Genomic DNA, 21,519 nt, shown 5'->3' with positions numbered 1-21,519 from the left:
GTCCGCTGCCTACTTATCGTCTCCTCCTTTATTTTTCTAGCTACGGGACAATAGCATGACATGCCCTGAGGTTATCCCTCTCGTACCCTCCCCATCTGCCAATTGGCAGCCAGAGCCACATTGGAGGTTGGTGCTGCTTTAGTGAGTTGCGGCTTGTCTCCTAGTATAATTGTCTGTATTCTCTCTTTGTAATTGAGGTTTTACTCTTCCACAATCAGTTGTGGAGTCACAAAACCTAATCTGACCCAAGGAACCATAAGAACATGACCAAAGACGTCTCCTGTGCTGAGATCCAACCTCTAGAAAGTGCGATCTATAACACATCCTGATCTGACCACCTTCGCCTGTCGGGGAACATGACAACAGCAGCGTATTAATATCAAGCCTGTTCGTCTCCCTTCTCCAATCACAACTGAACGGTTTATTAAAGGGCTTCTATGGCTGAACGGTAAGAAAGCACTAGGGGGGGGGGGGGGCACAATAAGACCGAGCTCGACACATCTGTGGTGGCTCTCGGCAGAAACAAAGGGACGTGTTATATGCTTTATGATTGCTGCTCTGGAGATTATATAGCGTTAATCTCTTTGTGTCTTGCTAGAGGAAAGATCTTGTGGTTCCTTGTTTATTGCTGTGAGTTGGTGTTTTTGTACTTGTCTATGCAGCTTGTATGTTGCGATGTTACAAGGGGCAATATTCACCTTTTGGTTACCAAGTGCTAATCTCGGGGACAGAGGTTATGTATACATGTGCACAAACCAAAGCACTCAGTGTATATGGAATATCTATGGTGTGTGTGTGTGTGTGTGTGTGTGTGTGTGTGTGTGTGTGTGTGTGTGTGTGTATATGTGTGTGTGTGTATAAATATATATATATATGACACTGCCTGTAGTCATTGCCTATGTGGTCAGTGGACTGCATTTCTACATATGTGATATGACCAGTTTAGATTAGTGGCACGATAGCTTAGTGGTTAGCACTGTTGCCTTGCCTTGCATTACGGGGTTCTTAGGTTCAGGTTAACCAAGTGCTTCCTGGAGTTTGTATGTTCTCCGCCAGTTTCCTCCTGTTTCCTCCCACACTCCAGAAACATTCTGATAGATTAAATCCTAAATTGGCCCTAATTTGTATTTGTCATTTAGATTGTGAGCCCGATTGATAACCGGGACTGATGTGGATGCGTTGGTGATATATAACAAACGGGAAATAAAATAACTGAGGCCTAATTGTCAAAATCAAAGAACTCCTTGAAAATTGTTACTTGCTGAAAAAAGTGTGAACTGCGGCATAATAATAGGGAGCAAACAGAACTAAGCCACAGGAGAAATCGATACTTCATATATAGATAGAGCGTGATGTCATCACATAGTGAAGCATGACGTCATCTGCAGTTGAGAGAAGAGCTTAAAGGGGGTTTTCCCATGAGGGACATTTGTGACATATCCACAGGATATGTCCGATAGATGCAGGTCCCACCTCTGGGACCTTCACCTATCTCTTGAACGCGGCCCCCTAAACCTTGTTCTATTTTTTTTGTGCTCACGCTGCCTCCCGCCCACTTACTGATTACATGGTCGGAGTTATGGAAACAGCGTAACTCCCTGAGCTATGCTGTTTCCGGAAGTCCCATAGTAGTGAATGGGCGTTACGGAAGCAGAGTAGCATGCGAGCTATGCTGTTTCCGTATCTACTATCTACTATTCAGTTCTATGGGAGTTACGGAAACAGCGTAGCTCAGCGAGTTACGCTGTTTCTGTAGCTCCCAACTATGTAATCAGGAAGTGGCTGGGAGGCAGCGTGAGCACAAAAAGCTAGAATGGGATATGTCCTAAATGTCCTTCATGGGTAAAACCCCTTTAAGTATGGCTTTTGCACCAGGGCCTATATTAGACCTGATGGATGCCTTATTGAAGGTAGATCCTGTATACAGCTACGTTCTCATTGCAGGATCACCAGGAGAAAAAAGTGGGAAAGATTGAGTTTCAGTTCCAGTGGCATACAAATGGGGGGTTGCTTTGGGGTCAAACCCCCGTTTCGCCTGGTGAAGTGGCCTCTGCGCGCTGCTCTCCATTCTGTTCTGTGAGAGATACGGAAACAGCCGGCTGTTTCTGTAACTTCCATAGAGTAAAATGAAGAGAGCCGTCCGCGTGCGCTGCCCCCTCAGCGCTAGTGCATTCCTGGAACCTGCGGCCGCCTCGCTGCCCGATATGGGGGTCGGGCAACCCCCTCGCTCTCAATTTAGGTTCGGGTCCCAGATCTGGGACCCACATCTATCAGACAATTATGGCATATCCTGTTGATATGCCATAAATGTCTTAGTTGGGAATAGCCCTATAAGATGTCACTCGGTACCGGACAGAGCCCAAGGAACACCTCTGTGGTTATTTAGCTGAAGGTTCCCTGCAACGCTGCAGATTTTATCTGATTGGGGTTGTTTCTGCAGCAAGCGCAAAATCTGCAGAGGGTTTAATATGGGAATTAGAGGGATTGTGTGTCTGTGTTTCAGACCTACCGCTCCTTTGCTCCGGAGCTACCGCCAATATATTTAAATAGTGTTGTTGTCTGGTACCCCAGGGAGTCCATGCTTGTCCATACACAGGGAGGGCAGGTTTTACATTGCTTTAATTTTATTTCTTTGTGTCCTAACAGGACCTGTCAATACAAAGCAGATCGGTCAATCGCACTGCACTCCCTCCCACATTCAGCTGCCTAGCAGTGTAAACATTGGAGGAAACACAGCAGTGGCCAGCTGTACTTTTTATAATAATCCATAATCCTACAACATATTACATTTTATTCTTTTGTTATACTATCGAGGAACTTCTTTACATGAGTTGTGTCATCACAGACATCCCGTTTAATGTGAGAGTGATCGATTAGTGCCCGTCTCTCGAGACCCCTGGCCAACAGCTGATTTAACGGAGAGAAGTTCCTGTCTGCTTATTTCCACTACCGGGGCAATGTAGTATTACATGGCGGCCATTCAGATGAGGACCAACCAATGTAACACATGGAGGGCCAGAGTCCACCAGAGTAAGGGCTTGTGCCCACGTAACAGAATTGCTGCGTATTTCCCTTCCAGAATTGCGGATGGAAAATACGCAGCGGAATACAGTAGCAGCAAAGTAGGTGGTGATTTAGAGAAATGTCATCCAGGCGCGGCGGAAAAAATCAGTCCAAAAATTCACATTCGGTGCGTAATTTTATTTCCGGAGCATGTCCATTACTTCTGCGGAAAGTGGACTGATTTCCAGCGTTTTTCTTATGTACCGCGTAATCTGCTGCAGAAATGCTGGAAATGACATCACAGGAAAAATAAATATCACCATCACACAGCCCTTAATAGAAAAAAAAACGCCGCAAAAATCTGCACTATTTTCTGCAGTAAAACACGCATTTAAAGTTAATGCGGAAATTTTCTGCAGCAAATCCGTTACGTGTGGACGAGCCCTAAGAGTCACGGAATTTTAGTGGATTTCCACTCTGACACATCTGAGCTGCGGACCCCCCTCTATGGGGCCCATATGCCCTAATATTCTGCGGGATATGGTACAATTTTTATTTAAAGAAAAAGTAAAATGATCGCTGATGGTGCAGAGTATTACTCCAGTATAAAGCAAGCATCAGATTTTTCGTGGCCTTCAGTATTGTCTTGTACATAATATGTTTATCCCTGTTCTTCATAGCCCCGGTGATGTTCCCATACACGGCCTGTGTCAGCAAAGCAGCATTATCCAGTGAATCCCTTTAATTCTTGTTTTGCCCTGTCATTTGTAAGTGAGGATTACAGGTCTCCACACATGTGCTTCACTGTTCAGCTATAATGTTTGCCGTGATGTAATCGTGCGGCACATGGCCGGGCCTTGTGAATCCACCGTTCATTACCAGCAACTATTGACATCATCGTAAAGGTCATTTTCCTCTGAGTTCTGCTTCTAAGCGTCATTTAATGGTTCGTGCCTGTAAATGCCGTTTGCAGATAAGATGTCTCATCAAATAACCCCCCTCCGATCCGGTTCTTTAGGCCTCATGCACACGACCGTAGTGTTTTTCTGGTCCGCAAATTCCAGGACCGTGTTCCGTGAAATGTCATCCGCAGTTCATCCGTATGTCCTCCGCAGTTCATCCGTATGTAATCCGCAAAATGCGGATGAAAAATAAAAAGCCTAGGTAAAACATGATGACGACAGAACTCATTCCCGGTCGTCGCCTAGCAACACTTCCGCAAATCCGCAAAACTGCGGATGACACACGGCGGTGTATCCGCAATTTCCACGGGCCCATTGACTTCTATTGGCATGTCCGCACCGCATTTGCGGCCCATAATAGGACATGTCCGTAGTTTCTGCGGCACGGATGTGCGGACATGCGGAGAGCCGTGAAAACACGGATAGTGTGTATGGGCCCATAGAAATGAATGGGTCCGCAATTTACCCGTGGATTTGCGGTTGAATTGCGGACGCAAAAACACGGTCGTGTGCATGAGGCCAAAGTCTAAAAACGTGACCGTAAAACTGCCAGGACAATTACAATAATAGTGGTATCCATATAGCAAATATGTTGTCTGTTTTAGCTGATATTTCTTTTATAAGGGGTCACCTTCATCCGCACCCTTTTAGGGGAATGTCTCATGTATTTAATTTAGTTTTCATTTAAGTAGTTATCCGGGTTTTAAAATTGATGGCCTACCCTTAGGATAGGTTATCAATATTAGATTATTGGGGGACCAACTCTCGGCACTCCCGCCGATCAGCTGTTTGAAGGGGCACTTGAATGGACAGTGGTGCAATACCTTTCACAGCTGCTACATATGTAAACCAAGGAAGGAAGCCATGTAAACGAAGAGGCTGCGGTCATAAAAGCGCCGCGGCCCCTTTAAACAGCTGATCGGCTTGGGTGCCGAGGGTTGGACCACCACCGATCTAATATTGATGACCTATCCTAAGGATCTTAATTTAAAAAACCCGGATAACCCCTTTAATTAGATGTACGGTAAGTATATAGATGGTAAATAATGTGTGTGCTCTTATTTTAAAATTTTGCAGCTTTTTTATTTCTAAAACCTATTCTGGGACGGCCACATTGGAGGCACACCCCTGCTTCCTGTATTGTCTGTATAGACCATACACCATGGTGTGTGTGATTTATGGCAACTGTAATGAATGGGGGAGAAGGAAGTGATTAAGTCCCCCAGAGACCAGAAAGTGGCTCTGCACATAGAGCCTTATTTTTTATTTCTAATGTTACTATACAGCCTTATCTAGGCGTCCAGCAGTATTATAGAGCTGTCATTAACTCATCTCCCATTTAATGATGATGAGATGACTTTGCTTATTCTGTCCCAGTCTATACAGCAATGCTGACAAGTGAGCTGCAGAAAACTGGAAGTGTCAACCTATTGCGACTACTATAGTGGCCAGTGTAAAAACCGGAATATCTGATGTGTTATATGTGCTTTGTCTCCTGGCTAAAACAACGGGCAATGTCCAGTGTGACATGTGTTTCTTTCAATGGGCACCCAATCACAATTTATTTTCCCTGCAGCTGCTCTGCGGAGAAAACTAACATGTAGATTCTGGTTCCTCAACAGGTAACTGATCATGAGGGGTCCCAGTTGTAAGAATCTCAGATTTCACCTTCTGGGGTGGACACCTGTGATGTAAGAATGAGCTATCTGGTTGTCTTCTCCTGCCCTTCATGGTCCACCGGATTTAAGTGAATAGGAAAGGGGGTCGAGTTGATGTTCTACCACCTCATAGTAGTACCACCATCTACTTTGCAGTATCTGCACTAATTAATTTAGTACTAACCTGGACCACAGAATAGGGCATCCATCCCACTACTAGATAGTTGTACCCTACTCATTTCTAACGCCATGGACTTTTCAATCCCTTTCATTGTATACAGCCGAACTTCACTATTGTTTACCTATATATACATCTATGACTCAAAGCCTGTTTGTGGTCCTCAAATATAAGCTTCAGCAGGACCAGCAGAGGAGCACAAAGGAAAACACTGGAACAGTCAGTCGTTTACCTGAGCAGGTGTTCATGATGACTGGCATAATACCACCGCCTGCCAGAGGTAGAAAACCAAGAATTCTCCCTACCGCAAGGAACAGAATATCACAATGGTTTATATTGGAGACAAAATATAGTGGTGGATTGACCCTCTCACACCGATGTGTGTGTATGTGTATATATATATCTTTAGTATTATACAACCTGTTGGGTAGGTATAGTGATCTACGTGGTGGATGCTTTGTATGGAGCGTAGGTCATGTTGGGTCAGGTATAACTTTTATGGGTTATACACAGTGCAGTGCATTTGGGAGATGTAGAGTTCTGTATCTGCAGAGAGTATAATAAAATAGTTATCATAGTTTCTGGGGGACAAGTCCTGTTGGGAGTTGTAGTAGTTTTAGAATGTTCTAGACTTGGGGTATTGTCATGTCAGTGGACAGGTCACGTTGGGCTCCATTTTTCTTTGACTACATACGATACCATATTTTAGGCTCTGTTTACACTTAGTTATTTTCCGTCAGGTTTTCATTGTAAGCTGAATTAGGCTGGCCATACATTTCAGATCGCAGCCGGCCGAACGATCTCATGACTCCGTCATACACGCTCGGCCCAGTGTGAATGCCTTCTCAATAAAGAGAAGGGAGAAAGCCACGGGCGGACTGCTCTGGCAGTGACTTATCTCCTTGCAAACAAAAGAATCGGGCATGTCAGAATCCAACATGCCCGATCCTTCTCTCCCCTGACATCTGCCGTCTGGGAGAAGATTAGGGGCACTGCCATACACATTAGATGGTCGGCTGGTCCCGCCAAAACCTGTAGGTTCGGCCGACATACAACGAATGTGTATGTTCACCTTTTAATCTATCCAGTAAAAAAAGACAGATACCGGACGGGCCCATTGTAAGTCAATGAATGTAAAAAAATCTGATCATAACGAATTTGTTGTATCTGTCATGCATCCAGTAAAAACTGAAACTGTGACACCAGTGTGAACAAAGTCTTATGTTGTGCTCATATACAGTACATTAGGTAAGTCTCCATTGGGGGTTACACCCTATGATCTTGAGAGCTTTGTTACCAGTGTGTCTGGATCCTCATGATTTAGAAATCCTTCTAAGGCCTAATTCACACAAACTTTTTAAACGTTTGTGTGACAGCCGTTGAAGCAATGGCCGTTACACGGACCTATATAATTCAATATGGCCGTTCACACTGCCGTTGTTTCAGCGGACCGTGTGAAGGGTCCGTGAAAAAATGGGACATGTCCTATTTTTTCACGCATCCCGCCATAGACTCTTGTCTATTTGGGATGCGTGCTATCGCGTCCCGCAGCGCAGAGCACTGATGCACCTCGGACGTGAAAAATGTTTTTTCACATCCGAGATGAGCAACGCCCGTGTGTATAAGTCCTAAGGCTCAGTTTACACTTGACAATTTTTGTTCTACTCGCTTTTTTAGCCAAAAGCAGAGTGGAGCCTACAGGGAGGAGAAGTATAAATTAAACCTTCACGAATCTCCTGTTTTGTGGATCAATTCCTGGTTTTAGCTGAAAAAGTGTGAACTGGGCCCAATGTGGGCTGTCTACAAGACCTCGCTCTCCTCTCCTTCCTGATCCCCCTCTGTCTGCCTGAGCAATTCCTGACCCGTCTTGGTTACTATGTAGACATTCTTCCCTAGATCAGTTTTAGCCCAATTTCCTCTTTATTGTTTTTTTTATTGATTTTCTGGATTAAAATCAAAATGAGTTCTTGCATTTTTGTTGAGTCTCGAGGGGACGGTTGACTCTACTTCTATTTTTGTTACTATTCTTTATTGTTTTTTTTAAAGGTTAAATTTAGAGAGAGGCGGACAGTTATTCATAGTCCCAGTTCACAGTCTTGTAGGTCATTGTATTCTCCTGAGCAAAATCCTTCTAAATAAAAAAAGAAATCCATCCTGCATATTAGAAGAGGGCAAAAAAGCTGCCTACAAATAAAGTAGAGATGTTTGATATTGGGACGTTACCCATGCATATCCCATGTATATAATGCCCTCTCCTATGTCTTCCTTACTTGTTTCCAAACGCCGTTGGTCCTTCTGTTCTGTCTGGATGTGATAACGATCCCAATGAATTAAAGTGTACATGTACTTTCACAAAACTTTTAACATGTCACAGCGACATGTCAGAAATGTTGATCGGTGGGGGTCCGAGTACTGAGATCCCCACCATAGCTAAAGCAAAGCGGCAGAAGTGCTCAGTTGAGCGCTGTGCCACTTCGTTTCTGATCGACACTCCTCGGAAAGCCGAGCGAGCAGTGTACGGACTCGTTAGAAAGTTTGAGTCCGTACGCGACTCGCTCGGCTCTCCGAGGAAAGCAGAGCAGTGCCAATCAGGAACGCAGTGGCTCTGCGCTCACTTAAGCGCTTCTGCATCTTTGTTTTAGCGATCGGAGGGATCTTAGTCCTCTGACCCCTACCGATCAAAATTTCTGACATGTCACTATGACATGTCAAAAGTTTTATGAAAATACAGGTGCACTTTGAAGGGTTATACCATCATAGAACGCAATCACACTCTGAAGGGGTCGCAACCTAATAGTCGGACCCCCACCAGAGTTCTTCCCTGCACAGTGGCTCTTCCGGCCACCCGCTGTACAGGGAACTACAGTGCAGCTCCATTCAAGTGAATGTTGGTGGTGATCGCATATCCTAGCAATATACCATTACGTTCTGTGTTTCGGGATAATCCTTTAAGCTGGAATAATCATACATCCAGCCTCCCTGTTCTTTACTTTAAAAGGTTCTCTGGTTTAGAAAACCATTTACAAAATACCCAATTAGGGAATCCTGAATCAATAGAGTCCTCATTGAGGACTCTTATCTATTAGCTAGAGCAGAGAGCAGCTACAAAGAGCATCTCTCGTTCCGGAGGGACCCAGCATGTCCATGTATTACATGGACAGCACATTGATTTTCAATGGTAACTGTGTAATGCTTCATTTATCCTGCGGTGGTGCTGTAGGAATTTTGAACACTGAATTCCTCCACCGATTACAGCTGATTTGTTTGGGGTTCCAGCAGTCAGGAGAACAGAAGTGGCTCCAAGAGCGTGTCTGGTCACCGAACACCGTCTTTTTGGGGAAGGTTGCAGATGGTGGTCTTTAATGGAAATGTAATATAAGATTGTTTATTCATTATCTTTTAGTCTATTCTACTTGCTTGTTTTATTCAGAAGAAAAATCTTGGTATTATTTGTTCTGTAATTAATTTTCTGATTGCAGATCTAATGGAGATATTTGTGGTATAATCTGATGAGTTGTGTTACAGATGACAGAAATCCCTGTTATTAGTTTGCTCTTGTTTATTTAAGCCTTATTGCTCCAGTGAACCGTACAGTGTTTCATCTATCCTTCTCCATAATTTGACTTTTACATTGTGTTTTTTTTGTTTGTTTGCACAGAGTTGGCGTAGTCTGCTGAAATGTGAATATAATAACTGCAGGTCCAGCGTGTCATTTTTGCTTTTCTATTCTCTTTATATACTGTTGGTCTATTCAATGAGGTAGCGTTCCATGGGGTAATATTTCATTGTTAAAGTAGACCTATCCAGAAGAAATTAAAAAGAAAATCCCTTTTGTGTACCTAAAAAAAAAAAATTTCGTTTTTTTTTTAAATATCTTACAATTATCCTGAGATATGATTGGTTGACATTACAGGCCTGAGGCTGCACTACTGAGATTCTCTGATGACAACAGGTTCCTTTCTGATTTCTGCATACTTGCCAACGGTTCTGATTTTAGTTGGACAAGCCCATGAACCAGACCACAAAAGAGGTGTGGTTTATGCAAATATGCATGAAGGTGGGCGTTTCCAACCGTTTTGAGCCAAAAGGGTGGTGGGGCATAAAATATTCTAATTTGCCGGAATTTAACCCCTTAATGACCGGGCCTGAAAAGACCTTAATGACCAGCTCAATTTTTCTGTTTTTGCCTCTCTGTGTTTCAGCAGCCATAACTTTTTTATTTTTTCACTGACGTGGCTGTATGAGGGCTTTTTTTATGCGAGAGAAACAGTATTTTTTTTTTTCCCCACAATTTGGGGGTAAAAAATATTTTTTTTACGGCGTCAATATAGGAAAAGGCGATTCTCGGAATAGTTTTTTTGGTTTATTTTTTATCCCGTTCACGTTTCACGCTAAATAACCCATTAGATAAATTCTTCAGGTTATTACGGTCGTGTAGATACCTAATATGTGTAGGTTTTTGTTTTTTATTTAGTGTAGGGGCAATAAAATGTATTTAATGCAAAATAAAGACTCTTTTTGGGACTTTTTTTTTATTTATTTATTTGTTTTGTTACTTTTTTTTTTTTTTTTAATCCCATCAAGGGATAACTTTATTTGTAACTTTATTTTTTACTTGCAATGTATTAGCATACTTCTGTACGCTAATACATTACACTGTGTCACTATGACACAGGCTGCTGATCGGGCAGCACATAGTGTGCCCGAACAGCAGGCACATGGAACAGACAGCCCTGGGGTCCTTTGTAGGTCCCCAGGGCTGACTGCAGAGGGATTCCCCAGTGTTTGATCGCATCACTGGAATCCCGGTGATGCGATCAAAGAGGGGAATTCCCTTTGATCATGCCGCGGTCACGGACCGCGGCAATCAAAGTGTTAAACAGCTGGGGTCCGAATGTTTGCCGACCCCAGCTGTGTTCAGGAGGCTTCTCTAAGATCAGGAGCTGTTAGTAATAGCTCCTGCTTAGAGGATGAGAGCTCACACGAGCGCTCATCAGCTTCATCTGCAGCGACGCCAAAAGACGTCTCTGTAGACTAAGCACCCGCACCGCCTGACGTCAACAGACAGTGGGCGGTCGGGAAGGTGTTAAATGCTAGTATGTTTCAGTTACAGGCAGTGTTGTCATGGAGACCTTGTATAGATTCAAATCACCAAATACATCAATGTCCCCACCTATTCACACACAACTGACACTATTCGAGCCGGGAACGATGTAGATATTGTTACATTTGTTACACAACGTCTTGACAACACTTCATCTGACAAATCAGAAGAGGACATTTTGCCAGAATCTTAGTAGTGCAGCCTCAGGCTTTGGGCCTGTAACTTCATGTAATAATATCTGCGCAAAATATTCTTCATATTTTAAAGTAAGAACTTTTTCTTCATTTTCTTCTGGTAGGTCTTTATATAGATTCTGATATATACATTATTAACACTTCTATCGGTTCTATTAGCAGTATCCTGAATGTCTGTGGTGTAAGTTAAAGGGACCCGAATACTAGAAACCAATGGGATGAAGATGCTTACACATAGAAACCGATCAGGGGTCTGTCTCCACCTGGCGCCCTTCATTGGTTAGGATTTATTTAGGGTACATGTAGTTTAGTTTGCTTGGTCGCCATTGGAGTTAGACTGGTTGGGGGGGGGGGGTTGTTGCAGCAAGCGGCCTCCGAGCCAGTCTACTATCCCGGCCCAATCCTATTGTTTCACGTGCACTAGCGCTGTAAGACCGGAAGCCAATCAACAAGCTGATCGTAGGCCTTGATGTCCTAACTTAAATATCCTAGGCCCAAATGCAAAGTCTGTCTCCGGGTCCCCCACCTACCATGTGCCATTTGTAATACTGGTGTTGTCTTATGGGCCCCCTCTGACACGTAGGCCGCCTGCAACCGCTACCTGTGCACCCACTATAACTATATCCCTGCCTAGAAGTGATGTTTTTCAGCTGCCATTGATTATTAACAGTACCTTGTTCTGGACGTCTGGCAGGTGAGACCCCAGTTTGCAGAATTTGGGAACACCTGCTCTAATATCTGAGGGCACCTCTTGGATTCGTTGGTGCGTCATTATATTAATGATGTGTATATATGGTAATTAAAAAGGAACTAGTATGATTTATCTCGAGTATACCCAGTGGAGGAAGGTATTGAATTATTTACAGGACTGGTTCATACGGATCCTGCTTTCCCAGCAGCCATCACTTGTGTAATAATGAGATTGATTTTTGTTGTGTGTTGTCGATTAATCTGACGCCAAACACCGCAGCGGCGTAATGCATTTAAATGAATGAATTATCAGAGCAGCTAATAGTCTGTGCTTTCTGCTTTATTTCAGTCCTCAGGCTGATCACTGGCTAATCGGAAATAATGAAAAGCTCACAAATGTCTCTTCTTCCACTACAAGTAGGACATACAGTAGATGTGGCAGCGCGGCTATTCCAATCTTCTGCTGCACATATGTAAACTATATAGTGCTTCACAGCTACCGGCCCTTCAGTTGTCCTCTTCTCTTAAAGGGGTTGTCCACTTTCGACAATCCCTTTGTTAGAAAGGTCCGCTGACCAGTCAATCCGCTGTAATCTGTGGAGGAACTTGGCAGCAAGTGTTCATTCCCTGTAGCTCCACCACAGGATAAATAAGGCATTACACATTTCCCATAGAAATGAATGGACTGTCCATGCAATATAGACACGTCGGGTCCTCCAGAGCCCTATGTACCAGACAACTCCTTTAACTTGGTAAAAATTCTGTTCAGCTATTTGTTAATTTTTCTGGAAAAACTAGGTGACCGCCAGTAGGCCTCGTTTTATTAACTTTTTCTTATTTTTTTATTTTCTTCTCTCCCCAGTGCTGAATAGACCTCCCAGTATTGGAACCTGCGCCAGACCCATTACCTCCAGCTTCTGTAATTCTTTCTAATGTGTCCTATAATTCCATTGGACACTTGAGATGGACTGGGACCCCTCTGCAGCCATGCAAGTGGGAATGCGTGTGGTCCGAGGCATTGACTGGAAGTGGGCAAACCAAGACAATGGCGAGGGCAGTGTGGGCACCGTGGTGGAAATTGGACGGCAAGGCAGCCCTACCACACCGGACAAAACCGTAGTTGTTCAGTGGGATCATGGCACTAGGACAAACTATCGCACTGGTTTCCAAGGAGCGTATGACCTGTTGCTGTATGATAATGCCCAGACAGGTAGGCACTGGCGCACGCACTAACGCATTTAATATCTACGTAAAATGTTCAGTAACTTTGTAATGACTTTTCTTTACTTTTCTTGTACTTATTTTTAGCTGTATGGATTTTTCTTTTCCATTCACACCCAAAGTGGAAGTAAAAATTGTGCTGGTTCCATTATGGAGCCTGTGTTTTTTTTTTTTTTCTGCAGTCATGTGACCTAACTGCTCAACCCTAAATGGTTAACTTTCACCTGAGCTCCCACAATGCACCGCTCTACGGTAACAGGAAAATATGGAAGTTAGCCTTCTGTCTAGAAAACAATTAAAGCAACAGATAATAACTAATTAGTACAAGATTATTGAAGCAAAGTAGAAGCAAAAATACTCCGCAGTTTAGGTCAATTTTAAAAGGTGGATTGTTCAAATATTTGTGTGAATGTGGAGTTTTCCTTTAACCCCTCGGAGCCATCTGCCATAAAGGTATGACTTGTGGAGCTTGTAGTTAACACCATGATCACGGGGGCACAAGATCTTGGGCACAGGAGAGGGATTGTTGCTGTGGTTGATCGCTGACCCCAATAGCAATAGCCGTGATGTGTAAAAACTCAGATCTCGGCTGTTTAACTGTTGTGATGCCACGATCAATAGCAATTGTGGCATCTTAAAGAAAGGAGATCTACCTAGCTGATCACCAGCCCCGGCAACCCAAAAACCTTACACCCCAAAAAACAAGATTTTTTCCTAACAGTTAGCGGGAAAAACTCGAATGCAGTGAGGCAAAAAACTGAAAATTTGCCGCCTCCAGGCCTAATTGAGCTCTGTCCTTAAATCTTAAAGTTGCTCATTGACAATAGATTTTGTCAGAGTATCTGGCAGAGATAAGTGGCGCCAGAGGAATCGGTCAGCAAAACCCTTCCTGCTCTATTAAAAGAAGCTATACTTTTACCTGTGCCGAACATACGTGGTAATAGAGGAATTCGGATTAATTATCCGTCAAACAACTGTACCACTGACTGTTCTCCTATGTCTGGCCAGCTTAACTGCGCTCAATACCTGAAAAATTAGGGGTGACTGCAGGTCACCGCAATATCCCAAATACCCACAGGAGTCCAGGAAGCTGCGATATGAGGAGCTGTTTGGTAGGTTCCTCACACTGTGGTCACTAATGATGGTCTCACTGACTAATAAAATAATGTTTGAGTGCTGGTTAAAGGGGCTGTACACATTAATAAGTTGCTAAACCCTGTCCCGATTCTGTCTCCACGCAACAATTACAGCAGTGGAGCTAAAGAAGAAGATGCTATGGATGTGTCCCCCAAGAATTGAGCTCCTATGTGCAGAAGCTCCTTCTCTGTGCCATAGATACTTCTATACATGGGAGTGCATTGCCTCTTACACCATCATCTACTGCCCCTCATCAACCTAAAGGAGTTCTCCAGGCACGAGGCAGCTTTTTATATAGATGACCTATCATCCTCAGGATAGGTCATCAGTATATGATCGGTGGGGGTCCGACACCCAGACCTGCACCGATCAGTTGCCTCCGTCACTGAAAGTTATGCAGTGGTCGGTGCTGGAAGCAGATGGCTTGAACATTATAGCGGCCTTGCTGTAGTACTTGAAAAGGAGCCGAGCTGCAGTGTTCAGGGGAGACGCTATACGGTGGTCGGAGGCATCTGCTTCCGGCACCGAACACTGCATGACTCCTGGTGCTGCAGGCAGTCGGAACGGGGTATGGGTGTCTGACCCCCGCTGATCATATACTGGTGACTTATCATCCTGTGGATAGGTCAACAGTATGAAAAACCGCCACGTCCCCAGACAACCCGCACAGTAGGTCTAGAAAGCCAAATCCTGGTACTATGTTTCACCCCATGTGTACGATGCTTCCCTACACTGATCAGGGACCATGCAGAGAGGCCGTGATCCTCTATGTGCAGAAGCGTCCACTCCATAATACAGCTGCTTCTGCAGTTAGGAGACCTCTTCCAGGACGTGAAGTCCAGGAGTCCTCTTTCGCACAAGCCCCATGATTAGCGGGGACAGGCGCAGAATTGGAAAAGAGGGTTTATTACAAATTGGCAACCTCTACTAACTACTACCTGGAACCTTAGTTTAAAGAAGACCAGTCCGCTCTCCTGACATGTCCGTTTTAGCAAATACTTGTATTCTCAATAAAATAAAAATTCTGGAGCAGCATCTTTTATTAGAACTCTGCATTTTGATGTTCCTCTGTTATTCCTCCTGCAAATGTATAGATAAATTATCAACTGGGTCTTACTTTAACCCAATGTCAATGCGGCATGTCCCTAAACTCTCCGATATGGTCCAGTCCGTGTTTGCAGCGCCAGATTTTTTTAGGGACACATCTGATTGACAAAGGGAATGGTAACACCCTGTTGTCGATTTATCCATACATTTCCAGGAGGACCAATGAAACTTTTTTTAGTGGCCAGACAGTAAGAACTTTTATAGACAGCAGTAGAAGACAACCTGAAAACTTAAGCACCAGTTGAAAAGCCCTAGGCCCCCGGGTTACCTGGGATTTGTCCAGCCTTCGGTTAGGATACAGTGAGATATTGAGATGCGTTCTGTCGATTTGATGTAAAAGGTAAGTGACCTCCAGACTCCAGAGACTATTTATTTGCACATATGAACATTATGTCATAATTGTGTTGTTGCCATGACCTGGTCACAAAAGGTTATCCTCTTCCTCAGGCGTCCGTCATCCGAATATCATTTGCGACTGCTGCAAGAAGCATGGTATTCGTGGGATGCGCTGGAAGTGTAAAGTCTGCTTCGACTATGACCTGTGCACTCAATGTTACATGAACAACAAGCACGACCTGTGCCATGCCTTTGAGAGATACGAGACTGCCCATTCCCGGCCGTAAGTATGGCGCTAGTGAACTAGGATAGACTACGTTGTTCATGTCACAGGCTGAACTTCCTGATTCCATCCTTTTAATGTGATTTTTATGTTGAGATACGATTGTGTGAAGTCGCAGGCCCAAAGCCTGAGGCTGCATTACTTTCTGGTTTTGATGACATGTCCCAGGGAAAACACATACATAACTAGGAGTCTGTTGTACTTCTTTGTAGCTCCTAATAGCCAAATGGCAGACTTGTCCCCGTACCATTGTGCCCTTACATAGGGCAGCATAGTCTGATGACCGTTCTGCTTTAAAGGGGTTTTTCAGTCCTACAAACTGACGGCATATCGCTAAGATATTTTGTCACTTGCTGATCGTCTATCTACAGGGAACCCCATCGATCACCATACTGTGCACGGTACTGGTCTGGACAAGGCATAGCGCAGAGAACTGCAACCCAGTCAGTACCGTGGCCGCTTCATTCTATCATTTGGTGGGCGTCACATTGACTTGCTATATACACAATTAGAAAAACATGGCTGCTTTGTTAGTAAAACAGCGCCTCACATGTCTACAGGTTGTGTGTGGTTTTGCAGCTCAGCCCCATTCACTTCGATGGAGCAGTGCTGCAATGACAGACGCAACACAGACAGGGGTGGGCTGTTTTTGGAAGAAAGCAGCCACGTTTTTCTGGGGACATCAATGTATGTTAATTTCCTCATGATGACAACATTGCAGGTGACGGAAATCAGAACCGGAAATGTGGTCATCAGAATCTTGCATTAGTGCAGTGTCAGGCTTTAGGCCTGTAAGTAAAGTGATCATATAATAATCCTCATGGCTATTGACTGATAGGAGAAAGACCATTTTATTCTCGTATTCTAGGAGTCTAATCCCTCTGCAATTTGGGAAGCAATATATAATCTAATACTGATACTAATATTTTACTACAGTTGGCCTAGCTGGTGTTAGTGCAGAAAAATACTTTTGATCATAGAGCTTCATTTCTTTGTATCTAAAACTCGTTATTGGATACTCTCAAAATTGAGAAAATTCTCTGCTCCCATGCCTCATAATAGTGATTTCTTCTTTGTCTGGTATGGAGAGGAATTATTAGAGCAGCATCCTCCTGCATGGAATATTACTGATGTCCGTATTCATAGTGGGAAGGAGGGAATCCTGGCCGCTCATCAAAGAATCTTCTACAGATCAGACACGAGGAGTTAATGAAAAGCCAACATGCACGGCAGCAAAAGTGTATTAATTGCATTCATGTAGAGGGATCAACTTCCCCGGGTGACGGCTTCTGCACTGATGATACAGTTAGGCAAGTCTGTTTTCTTTTGTACAGGCAGCTTACTCTTCATGGTAGGTAGGTACGTACAAAGATACATACATACATACATACACATATATATATATATATATATATATATATATATATATACATACATACATACACATATATATACACATACACATATATATATAGATATATATATATATATATATATATATATATATATATACATATACATACTAGTCCTTCTCAATTAATTAGAATATCATCAAAAAGTTAATTAATTTCAGTAATTTAATGCAAAAAGTGAAACTCATATTATATGCAGCAGGCTTCTCTAAGATCAGGAGCTGTAAGTTACAGCTCCTGCTTAGAGGATGAGCGCTCACAGGAGTGCTCATCAGCCTCTTCTACAGTGGCATCAAAAGACGTCGCTGTAGACTAAGGACATGCACCGCCTACCGTCAAAAGACGGGCGGTATTAAGGAGTTAAAGGGTACTTACTGTTCTAACTTTTTTTTTTTTGCATACATCAGAAGTACATATATCCCATCAGGAAAGTAGCATCTTCCTCACTTTCTAGATGTAGCTCTTTTCCTTGTTTAAATACTCAGAAACCTCCTCAGCCTCCAAAACATCGATTTGTTGTGAAACGGTAACATACAGGGAGAAAAAGGGAGGAGGGAGATGAAGCTGCAGTCTCTCAACCACAGTGTTTCACCGCATGAGGAGGAGAGGGGCGGGGGCAGCAGGGGAGACAGCCGATAGGTTAGAGCCCACAGCACAGCTCTGACATCACACCAGGAGGAGCCCACCCATTCCGCAAGTTTTACTATACCATTGGATTCAGATAAGACGCAGCTTTCCGATATACAAAGCATCCCCACCGTACAGGAGGCAGAATTGTGATCTATAAGAAAGCTCCTGGGGCAAATCTGTTTGCAGTACACTGCCTTATACGTTACTGGTTTACCTGCTCCTTCCTCATTCCCAGTCTTTCATAACCACTCTCCGGGCCAACGTTCTAACCGGATGTACATTGCAAATTCTTCATAATGGAAGTTGTTAGAAAAATTTAATGAAACTGTTAGGGGGGATTCACACGAACGTGTATTCGGTCCGTGCGGGCCGCGTGGTTTTCACGCGCCACGCACAGACCAATACAAGTCTATGGGGCAGTACAGACAGTCCGTGCTTTTTGCGCAGCGTTTGTCAGCTGCGCAAAAAACGCGACATGTTCAATATCTCCGCATATTTCGCGCATCACGCACCCATTGAAGTCAATGGGTGCGTGAAAACCACGCAGGTCGCACGGAAGCACTTCCGTGCGAACCGACTGAAACAGCGCACCAGCTGTCAAAAGAATGAATGTAAACAGAAAAGCACCAAGTGCTTTTCTGTTTCCAAACATCCAAACGGAGTGTCTTTTTAGATGAGCGAACCCGGACAACCGAACCGAACTTCACCGGGTTCGGCCGAACTCGTTTTGGCCGAACCCGGCAAAAAAATTTCCGGTACACGACGTCAGGAGATAGTCACTGTCCAGGGTGCTGAAAGAGTTAAACTGTTCCAGCACCCTGGACAGTGACTACCGATCCCAATATACATGAGCCTGTAAAAAAAAAAACGAAGTTCTGACTTACCGATAACTCCCGGCTTCTTCCTCCAGTCTGACCTCCCGGGATGACAATTCAGTCCAAGTGACAGCTCCAGCCAATCACAGGCCAAGCACAGGCTGCAGCGGTCACATGGACTGCCGTGTCATCCAGGGAGGTGGGGCCCGATGTCAAGAGAGGCGCGTCACCAAGGACGCGTCACCAAGGCAACGGCCGGGAAGTTCTCGGTAAGTACGAACTTTTTCTTTTTTTCTAACAGGTTGCTGTATATTGTGTTCGGCATTCACTGTCGAGGGTGCTGAAAGAGTTACTGCCGATCAGTTAGCTCTTTCAGCACCTTGGACAGTGACTGACGTCGACTAGCCTCATCTCTATGATGGCGGCTGCGCGAAAATCACGCAGCCGCGCATCATACACGGATGACACACGCAGCTGTCAAATGGTTTTTGCGCGCGCAAAACGCTGCGTGGTTTGCGCGCGCAAAAACGCAACGTTCGTCTGAATCTGCCCTTAGTAGTAGTCGCTACTCGTCACATAAATAAAACTTTAGTCCACATTATGGTATCGACGGTACAAACATCAGTGACGTTCAGACCTGAAAAAAAAACGGGAAAAGTGGATAAGGGGCGGGAATAATTTCTCTTATAAATGAAAACCTTCCTGATAAAATGATAGTTATTTTGCATCTTTTCTTAAAACTCTGATCTGTGAAGTTCCTCTGTTATTTCTCCTGGAAATGTATAAATAAATTTACAAAAGGGCATTACAATTAACGACATAATCTTCCGTTGTCCAATCAGTGCTGGCGTCATAATGTGTAGGGACATTGACAAAAGAAATGTTGTCCATTTATTCATAAATTTCCACGAGGAATAACAGAGGAACGACGCAATGAAGAGTGCTAAAAGAAGATGTTCCAGAAATGTAAGTATTTATTATAAAAGACATATCCAGAGAAGTCTTAAATGGAGTTAGACCTATAAAGACAGGAAGGGTTTTCACGAATATATTTCTGATCTGTATTCCTAAAAGTGGGATTGTAGCCAAGCAGGCGGATAGGTTTTCTTTTTTCCTTCTGCCAAAATCTATTTTGTTTGTTGGGGAAATAAGATACTGATGGGAAATACACGAAGGAAAAAAAGTTGTAAGATTGCAATATTACCCTCCACCAATAGAGGGAGACATCCTTCTATATAATTTGGATGGAGCTGGCACGTAGCAGAGATTTATATAGGACTTTAAGGCAGGATCGCTGGAGCAGAAATCAATAACTCTTTTTAATCATTTTCTCAGTTACATATAAACCAATCTTCATCGCTAAAATAACCGTAAAATAAAGTCTTATCTCACATTTTTGCATCGTCGGAGGCTGCGAATATTTCATTCCTCGTTAAGCGTACAGCTTTTTGCAATAGGATAATTGTTGCGGTTGGTAAAGAGATACATCATGTTCTTAGCTAATTGGCATGTTATGCAATGGGCAGCAAAGTCATTTGAGACAATCTCTCAGGTAATTAGAATTGCTGCTGAAACGTTCTGTAAAAACTGCCATAGAGCGGCGGCTGGAGTGACCGGGAGCATCGCTATATAACATCCCTGCAGAGCTTTATATGATTCAGGAAGATCTTCTCCCTATAAATGAATCCAAGTCCTTAAGATGTCCTTGAGTCATGTTATAATTAAAAAAATAGTTGGAATACATTTTTAATATCTGTCGAGCCCAATCAGAGACCCCTTAAAAAAAACGATGGCCTAAAGCCTTGTTAAGTGTGGAGGAACCGTATAATTGGACAATCCCTTTTTGTTATACGGGTCCCCTGATGATGATAAACTGATCATAGGTTGTCGCACTTCTGGAACCCCCGGCGATCAGCTGTAATCTGTGGGGGAACACATCAGCAAGTGTTCAGTTTCTCTGCAGTGCCACCACAGGAGGAATTAAGTATTACACAGTTCCGTTTGACATCGATGGGCTGCCTGGCTAATGCACGGACATTCAGTCCTCCAGAGCGAGAGACGGGTGTTTTGGTCTTTCTTCTCTGATCTGACTCATAGATGAGCACCCCCATCTATTAATTCCCCAATAGGGCGTATAAATGGGTTTTCCGAACTGCGTTAAATTGCTTCCTATGAAATTGACGCTAGTATAAGATAAGGAAATGACCTTGTGAGCTGACTGTCTGTGTACAATATGGGAGTAGGAAACTAAGATCGTATGGGATGCTGTATAATATATACATTTAATCTAAAGCCATTACATCACTGTTCTCCCATTGGCAGTACCTGATCGGTTACATGTTGAGGGTGGAGTCCCCAGTTCGGACCGCCTCCTCCATTCGCTACTACCGAGAGCCACTGCAAAGAGCAGCACTTCCTCTGGGGAACCCAGTTTGGGCCCTGGCGATCAGTGATCAGCTCATCATCAGGGGATCTTTTAAATGGATAGGGGTTGTACAAACCAGACAAATCTTTTTAAGTTCTTGTTTGCTAAATTGAGATCTGTGTTGTTTTCCTCCTCCGGTCCAGTGCCATTTTGTTTTCTAGATCCGTTCAGTGCCACTAGGTGGCAGTGCTGGTGTTACGCATCAGAGCCTTCGAGTCCATGTCAGATGTGCCACCCACTCATGTCTCAAGTTGTAAACTACGTTCACGAGTTCTGAGATCTAGAGCGCTTCAAGCAAAGAAAATGTTATGTAATAGAAAATATGGGAAACTTTGTTTTAGCTGGAGTTCCCCTATAATTTATT

At 43.7% G+C, this 21,519-nt stretch overlaps 1 protein-coding gene across 8 annotated transcripts in view; it reads left to right on the top strand.

Moving 5' to 3' along the window:
* The window catches only part of MIB2 (MIB E3 ubiquitin protein ligase 2), a 111,570-nt gene that overhangs the window by 58,935 nt on the left and 31,116 nt on the right, over positions 1-21,519 (top strand). For 7 of the 8 annotated variants that reach the window (XM_075839597.1, XM_075839598.1, XM_075839591.1 and 4 more), the window contains 2 exons: positions 12,652-12,999; positions 15,702-15,873. In XM_075839597.1, the coding sequence (XP_075695712.1) occupies positions 12,753-12,999; positions 15,702-15,873 (419 nt within the window). In that variant the 5' untranslated portion in view covers positions 12,652-12,752. Of the gene's footprint in view, positions 127-218; positions 449-12,651; positions 13,000-15,701; positions 15,874-21,519 lie in introns of all 8 variants that reach the window. The other variant, XM_075839596.1, reaches the window with a different exon arrangement.

Source organism: Rhinoderma darwinii, chromosome 10, assembly GCF_050947455.1.
Source record: "Rhinoderma darwinii isolate aRhiDar2 chromosome 10, aRhiDar2.hap1, whole genome shotgun sequence".
NCBI lineage: Eukaryota > Metazoa > Chordata > Amphibia > Anura > Rhinodermatidae > Rhinoderma > Rhinoderma darwinii.
Note: the sequence above shows the minus strand (reverse complement) of the source record. Positions and strands in the feature narration are given on the sequence as shown.